The sequence below is a fragment of the Rhinopithecus bieti genome, unplaced genomic scaffold (assembly GCF_001698545.2).
Source record: "Rhinopithecus bieti isolate Rb0 unplaced genomic scaffold, ASM169854v2 scaffold_5025, whole genome shotgun sequence".
Classification (NCBI taxonomy): domain Eukaryota; kingdom Metazoa; phylum Chordata; class Mammalia; order Primates; family Cercopithecidae; genus Rhinopithecus; species Rhinopithecus bieti.
Genome location: NW_016804637.1, coordinates 464,550 through 472,741, shown reverse-complemented (window position 1 = coordinate 472,741; position 8,192 = coordinate 464,550). Strand labels below are relative to the sequence as shown.

General features: G+C 51.3%; 1 protein-coding gene across 5 annotated transcripts in view; it reads right to left on the bottom strand.

Annotated features, from left to right (window-relative positions):
• Window positions 1-1,508: 1,508 nt before the first annotated feature.
• Window positions 1,509-8,192, bottom strand: part of KANK2 (KN motif and ankyrin repeat domains 2) — a 35,283-nt gene continuing 28,599 nt past the window's right edge. For all 5 annotated transcript variants that reach the window (XM_017869478.1, XM_017869481.1, XM_017869482.1 and 2 more), the window contains 3 exons: window positions 6,646-6,846; window positions 6,475-6,564; window positions 1,509-3,207 (listed from right to left, as the gene is read on the bottom strand). In XM_017869478.1, the coding sequence (XP_017724967.1) occupies window positions 3,154-3,207; window positions 6,475-6,564; window positions 6,646-6,846 (345 nt within the window). In that variant the 3' untranslated portion in view covers window positions 1,509-3,153. The remainder of the gene's footprint in view (window positions 3,208-6,474; window positions 6,565-6,645; window positions 6,847-8,192) is intronic.

Genomic DNA, 8,192 nt, shown 5'->3' with positions numbered 1-8,192 from the left:
TCCAGCCTGGGCCACAGAGGGAGACTCCGTCTCAACAAGAAGTCAGGGGTGGTGGTGGTGCAAGCCTGTGGTCCCAGCTAGTCAGAAGGTTGAGGTGGGAGGATCACTTGAGCGCTGGAGGTAGAGACTGCAGTGAGCTATGATTTGCACCACTGTACTCCAAACTGGGAGACGGAGTGAGACTCTCTCTCCAAAAACAACAAAAAGCAGTGGCTCATGCCTGTAATCCCAGCACTTTGGGAGGCTGAGGCGGGTGGATCACCTGAGGTCAGGAGTTCGAGACCAGCCTGACCAACATGGTGAAACCCCTGTCTCTACCCAAAATACAAACATTAGCCGGGTGTGGTGGCGGGCACCTGTAGTCCCAGCTACTCAGGAGAATCGAGGCAGGAGAATCGCTTGAATCCAGGGGGCAGAGGTTGCATTGAGCCAAGATCACGCCACTGCACTCCAGGCTGGGTGACAAGAAGCAAAACTCTGTCTCAAAAAAATAAAAAAAATAAAAAAAAAGAAAGGAAAGATATCTATCTTAAAGCTTAAAAGGGAGCAGAGTGAAAAAACAAAAGACACAGAATCATCAACATTATTGGTAGCTTTATTAAGTTTGTTTACCTTCTAAAAAAACGATTACAAAAAAGAATACTTCAATTAAGTGTAATACTGGCTTTATGGACGTACCGTGATCAAAAAGTGAAATGAAAGCTCATGGATACGTGTGAGAAGAGAATGGGCACAGAGGCACGAGCCCGGTATCCCACGGAGAGAAGGAAGCGTAGAGAGACGCGTGGACCCATCTCAGGGGTCTCACATTCCTGGGCCAAAGAGTTGCTTCTAAGAGTTTAAAATAAATGCACTGGCTGGCTCCAGGGCTGGACACACAGGCACAGAACTCTTGTACCGCTTCTCAAAGCTGCCCAAAACTGCGGCCTTTCCCCTCAGACACCAGCAATTCATTGTTTCCAATCAGCTTTGGTTTTGTTTTCTCTGCAATTTACATGAAAATACCATCCATCCATCCATCCATCCATCCTTCCTTCCCTTCTTCCTTCCTGCTTGTCTCCTTTGACCACCCAAGCCCTATTTTGTTTTACGTACATTCCCTTCACTAAAAATCAAAGCAAGCCAATCTACATCAAGCCAAGAAACCTACTTTTCTAAGGAGAGAAACCAGTGCTTTGCCTTCTTTAATGAACCTGCGAGCTCTCGGCGCTTTCTCTTGCTGAAATGTGGCTTTTAAAGCCTTGGAGGGCCGGGCGCGGTGGCTCAAGCCTGTAATCCCAGCACTTTGGGAGGCCGAGACGGGCGGATCACGAGGTCAGGAGATTGAGACCATCCTGGCTAACACGGTGAAACCCCGTCTCTAATAAAAAATACAAAAAACTAGCCGGGCGAGGTGGCGGGCGCCTGTAGTCCCAGCTACTCGGGAGTTTGAGGCAGGAGAATGGCGTAAACCCAGGAGGCGGAGCTTGCAGTGAGCTGAGATCCGGCCACTGCACTCCAGCCTGGGCGACAGAGCGAGACTCCGTCTCAAAAAAAAAAAAATAAAATAAAATAAAGCCTTGGAGGCTGAGCTCACTGGCCTCGAAAGGGCAGCGCACATATTTGGTTTGGAGCACACTCCTGATCACAAGGCACATTTTTAGAGGCTTGGAACCTTTCCCTTTCTGTTGCTCACCAAGGAAAAGGCACAAGAAAGAAAATGATGTGGAGATTCTTGGGGGACCAAAACAGGCCACGAAGGAAACTTTGAGCGTCTCTGGCAAGCTCTGTTTCCCGCAGGCTCTGTTCCAGGCAGCTCCGGAAAGCCTCTAGGTTGTTAAAAAGCCCAGCTGGCCCATGTTTGGTTTTCAGCAAAGCCCTGTCTCTTTAAGTTTGCGCCGGGAGGCCTGGGAACGGCCAACTTTTAATCGTGCACACATGGGGTTTTTGGGAGCTGGCCCTGCGTTTTGCCAACAAACACATGCCCTGTTTTCTTTCCTTTGAGGAGAGAAATTCTGGAGTCCCAGGGAGGAACAGGACGGCCCTGTGACCATACTCCGGGGCCTGGCGAGGGGACACAGAAGTCACCCTGAGAGCCAGATTCTTTTCCTGCGTCTCCAGGTCTGAAGGATTTTCTAGGAAAATTAACATTTGCCAAGGCCTCCATGTGGGAAAGGGAGGGGTTTCTGGGTAATGTTTTTTTTTTTTTTTTTCTGGAGACAGGGTTTCGCTGTGTCACCGAGGCTGAAGTGCAATGGTGTGATCATAGCTCACTGACGCCTCGACCTCCAGGGCTCAGCCTCCCAAGTAGCTGGGACTACAGGTGCGCACCACCGCGCCTGGCTAATTTTTACATTTCTTGTAGAGATGGGTCTTGCTATGTTGCCCAGGCTGGTCTTGAATGTCTAGGCTCAAGCTCAAGCTCTTGCCCTCCCAAAGTGCTGGGAGTACAGATGTGAGTTACCACGCCTGGCTGGTAATTTCTCATTGTGAATTGGTTCCCTGGAAGTCACAGAACTTGTCCTGAGTCCCTTCATTTGATGAGGGTGAAAAGACTGTTTTCTGTCCTGGGTGACAAGGCCAGGATCTGTCTTGTAAAACAGCCGGAAGAAAATTCCCCTGACAAAGCCGTCTAGAGGAGGGCAGTGGGCATGACACTGTTCTATATCAGACAATTAAATGTGAGGGAGGAAGAGTGAACCCCAAACTGGTGCGTAATAACACTTAGGATTCAAATGAAAATATGCAAGTTCCAGTGACTTTCAAATCTGGCAACAGATCCTAAGATTCCCGCCCCCTCCTGCAACACGGATTCAAAAATACAATATTTTTTTCCTCTCCCTCTTCCTCCATCCATAATTACCAGCTGATTGTTCTCAATGTTCTTCATAAAACCCACACCCCAGCATCAGCCCTGGCGCCAATGTATACAAGAATTTTGCTTCGGTCTGCACTGCGACCGCTTTGATCTGGGGAGCCAAGAAAACCCGCTTGGAGCTGGAGTCCTGTGGCCGTCGGGGCTCCCCCAGGGAAGCAGAGGGAAAGCTCGCTTGCCTTTCAGCCATGGGCCTTGAGGAGTGTGAGTGGGGTGGGCCAGGGAGGAATGGGAACAGGGAGGAGAAGGGGACAAGGGACGGTCTGCTCCGGGGCTGGTGGCTCCCGCCTCCCTCACAGCTACTCTTCTGCCGAGGATGATGTAGGGCTCTCGTCATCTGACATCGGGGCAAACTGAAACGAGAAGCAGAATTCTTTTTGTTCGGGATCCTTTCCAATTCCCCGAGGCGCCGACGTGGTGGCTGGCCTGGTAGATATGGTGGGTGAGCAACAGGGAGGCATGGCCCCTGGCCCCAAGGAGGTGGCAATCTAGGGGCACCGCCTTGAAGAAACAAACTCATGCCTGTGGTCGAGGATGTTCACCAGGGGGGAGAGATGCAAAGGAATGAGGGTGGACAGTGGCTGCTCAGGGAGGGTGAGGTCTCAGCTGACTGTGAATGGCATCAAGGGACCAGCAAGCAGGGAAGGGCATTCCAGCCAGCGGAAATAGCACGTGCAAAGGCCCTGGGGTAAGTGCAGAGGGGTCGTGGCAATAAGGCCAGTGTGGCTGGAGGGGGAGAGAAACAGTCGTGGGGAAGGTGAGGGTGGTTATGCAGGGCCTGGTGGACTTTGGAGAGGACTTTGGCTTTTTTTTTCTTTTTTTTTTTGAGACAGTTTTACTCTTGTTGCCTAGGCTGGAGTGCAATGGTATGATCTTGGCTCACTGCAACCTCCACCTCCTGGGTTCAAGTGATTCTCCTGCCTCAGCCTCCTTAGTAGCTGGGATAGCTGGGATTACAGGCATGCGCCACCACGCCTGGCTAATTTTGTATTTTAGTAGAGACAGGGTTTTCCATGTTGGTCAGGCTGGTCTCTAACTCCTGACCTCAGGTGATCCGCCCACCTCGGCCTCCCAAAGTGTTGGGATTACAGGCGTGAGACACCGTGCCTGGCCTAGATTTTTTTTGCTTAAAGACAGGGTCTTGCTCTGTCACCAGGCTGGAGTGTAGTGGTTCAATCATAGCTCACAGCAGCCTCGACCACCTGGGCTCAAGCAATCCTCCCGCCTTAGCCTCCCAAGTAGCTGGGACTATAGGCATGCACCACAACGTCCAGCCAATTTTTTTTTTTTTTTTGAGACGGAGTCTCGCTCTGTCACCCAGGCTGGAGTGCAGTGGCGTGATCTCAGCTCACTGTAACCTGCCTCCCAGGTTCAAGCAATTCTCATGCCTCAGCCTCCCGAGTGGCTGGGATTACAGGCGCCTACCACCATGCCCAGCTAATTTTTGTATTTTTAGTAGAGATAGGGTTTCACCATGTTGGCCAGGCTGGTCTTGAACTCCTGACCTCAGGTGATCCACCTGCCATGGCATCACAAAGTGCTGGGATTACAGGCGTGAACCACTGAGTCTGGCCTGAATGCTCCTTAAACACATCAGGCACACCCCTGCCTCAGGGCCTTTGCGCTGCCTGTTCCTGCTACCTGGAAGACCATGTGATTCACTCCCTAACTTCTCCAGGTGTTGACTCAAATGTCATCTCTTCTCTGAGGGCCTCCAATAGCTTCCCCATCACTTGCCATCCCACGTCCCTTGGGTTTTTTTTTTTTTTGGAGACAGAGTTTTGCTCTTGTCATCCAATGGCATGATCTCTGGCTCACTGCAACCTCCGCCTCCCAGGTTCAAGTGATCCTCCCGCCTCAGCCTCCAGAATAGCTGGGATTAAAGGCATGGGCCACCACACCTGGGTAATATTTTGTACTTTTTTAGTAGAGATGGAGTTTCACCATGTTGGCCAGGCTGGTCTTGAACCCCTTACCTCAAATGATCCGCCCACCTTGGCCTCCCAAAGTGCTGGGATTACAGGCATGAGCCACCATGCCTGGCCTCTTTTATTTTCAGACAAGGTGGCACTCTGTCACCATATAGTAATGCAACCATGGCTTGCTGCAGCCTTAACCTCCTGGGTTCAGGTGATCCTCCTGCCTCAGCCTCCCGAGTAGCTGGGAGTACAGGCATGCACCAACACACCCACTCATTTTTGTATTTTTGCGGAGACAGGGTCTCCCTATGTTGCCCAGGCTGGTCTCAAACTCCTGGGGTCAAGCAGTCCTCCCGCCTCAGCCCCCCAAGATGCTGGGATTATAGACGTGAGCCACTGCACCCAGCCTGATTGTATCTCTTACCAGAATGCCCACTCCACAAGGGTGGATACCGTTTTCTGTTTTGATCAGTGCTGTGACCACTGGGGACTACCCAGAACTGGGCCTAACACACAACAGGCACTCAGTAAATATTTTTCAAATGAGTGAATGGTGACTAAGTTACGCATCTGGAACCAGACAGACCCAGGCGCGAATACTGCTATGCCAACCATGGCCATGAAGCCTCTCTGTGACTAATTTCCTCACTGGGGCACGATGAAGGTTCAGCAAGCAGCTGACCATATCCTGACTTTATCCTTAGCATGGACCCCGTGCACAATCAGCTCTTCATAAACATCCGTCTCCTCTGGCCAGGCGCAGTGGCTGACCCCTGTAATCCCAGCGCTTTCGGAGGCCGAGGAGGAAGCATGGCTTGAGCCCAGGACTTCAAGACCAGTCTGGGCAACAGAGTCAGACTCAGCCTGCACTAAGAATAGAAAAAAAAATGGCCGGGTGCGGTGGCTCACGCCTGTAATCCCAGCACTTTGGGAGGCAGAGGCAGGCAGATCACTTGAGCTCAGGAGTTCAAGACCAGCCTGGCCAACACAGTGAAATCCCATCTCTACTAGAAATACAAAAATTAGCTGGGCATGGTGGTGTGTACCTGTAATCCCAGCTACTCTGGAGGCTGAGGCAGGAGAGTTGCTCGAACCTGGGAGATACAGGTTGCAGTGAGCCAAGATTGCGCCACTGTACTCCAGCCTGGGTGATAGAGCAAGACTTTGTTTCAAACAAAACAACTCAGCCAGGTGTGGTGGTGAGCATCTGTAGTCCCAGCTACTCAGGAGGCTGAGGTGAAAGGATCACTTGAGCCCAGGAAGTGGAGGCTGCAATAAACTAAAATTGTACCACTGCACTCCAGCCTGGGTGATAGAGTAAGACTCAGTCTCGAAACAAAAACAAGGCTGGGCGCGGTGGCTCACGCCTATAATCCTAGCACTTTGGGAGGCCAAGGTGGGCAGATCACGAGGTCAGGAGTTCGAGACCAGCCTGATCAACATGGTGGAACCTCATCTCTACTAAAAATACAAAAATTAGCCAGCATGGTGGTGCACGCCTGTAATCCCAGCTACTCAGGAGGCTGAGGCAGCAGAATCGCTTGAAGCCGGGAGGCAGAGGTTGCAGTGAGCCCAGATCGTGCCACTGCACTCCAGCCTGGGCGAGAGTGAGACTCTGTCTCAAAAACAAAAACAAAAACAAATCTCTCTCCTCTCAGAGCCCCCCCCACCCTGCACCTCCCCGGCCGGGTTGAGACTCACCGAGCATTTGATGTTCATGCGGGAATACAGCATGGACGCAATCTCACTCTGCCCTGCGTCCAAAGCCACCATCAGAGCTGTGCTCCCATCCTGCAAAGTATCCGGTACTATGAATGACGTCCCCATGCTGTGCTCCCGCCCTCCCCAGGGCGCACCTGGTTGGAGACTCACGCGATCTGTGAGTGAGATGTCACAGCTGGGTACAGCCAGCAGCAACCCTGCAATCTCCTTGTGGCCGTGCTCACAGGCGCACATGAGGGCCGTGGAGCCATCATCATCTTGCACATTGATGTCCGCCTCACAGGCCAGCAGGGCTTTGACAACGTCCACCCGCCCGTGGCTGACTGCCAGCATCAGGGCCGTCTGTCCTGCCTGGGGAGGGCAAGGAACAGGATTATGGCTCATGCAGGCCCCCTGCATGAGCAGGACACCCCCCTGCTCTAGAACCTGCTATAGCTCCCACATACTCTGATGGTGAAATGTACCCTCAACTCGCTCCTCTCCCCCTGAATCTCAAACAACCCTCCCACCACCAGGGGAGTAATCAATCCATAGAGACAGAAAGCAGAAGAGTGGTTGCCAGAGGCTGGGAGAAGTGGGGGCAGAGGAAATGAGGATGGATACAGGTTTCCTTTGGGGGTGAAGAGAACGTTCTGGAACTAGATGGCAGTGTTGGTTGTACAACAGGGTGAACGTATTTCATGCCAGTAGGGCTTCTGGTTTTCTTTTGCTTTATTTTAGAGACAGGGTCTTGCTCTGTTGCCCAGGTTGGTGTGCAGAGGCACGATTGCAGCTTGCTACAGCCTTGACCTCCCCAGGCTCAGGTGATCCTCCCACCTCAGCCTCCCGAGTAGCTGAGACTGTTGGCATGCATCACAATGCCTGGCTAATTTTTGTATTTTTTGTATAGATAGGGTTTTGCCATGTTGCCCAGGCTAACCGTTCACTTTAAAAGGGTTATTTTTTTTTTTGGAGACAGAGTCTCGCTCTGTCGCCAGGCTGGAGTGCAGTGGCGCAATCTCGGCTCACTGCAACCTCCGCCTCCTGGGTTCAAGCAACTCTCCTGCCTTAGCCTCCTGAGTAGCTGAGATTATAGTTATAGGGGTGTGCCACTACGCCCAGTTAATTTTTGTATTTTTAGTAGAGATGGAGTTTCACCATGTTGGCCAGGATGGTCTCGATCTCTTCACCTTGTGATCCACCAGCCTCAGCCTCCCAAAGTGCCGGGATTACAGGCGTGAACCACTGTGCCCAGCCTAAAAGAGTTAATTCTGGGCACTGTGGCTTACGCCTGTAATCCCGGCACTTTGGGAGGCCGAGGTGGGAGGACTGCTTGACGCCAGGAGTTAGAGATCAGCCTGGGCAACATAACGAGACCACATCTCTAGCAAAAAAATAAATAAAATACAGCCTGGGCAACTTGGCGAAACCCCATCTCTTAAAAAAAAAAAAAAAAAAATTTGCCAGGCATGGTGCCGCATGCATGTTTGTAGTCCCAGCTACTTGGTGGCCTGAGGTGGGAGGACTGTTTGATCATGGGAGGTCAAGGCTGCAGTGAGCTGTGATTGTACCACTGCACTCCAGCCTGGGTGACAAAGTGAGACCCTGTCTCAAAAAATAAAAAATAGAAATAAAATAAAATAAAAAGTTAGAAATAAAGGGGTAAATCTTATGTTTTGTGAATTGAATTTCACTTCTTTTCTTTTTTTTTTTTTTTT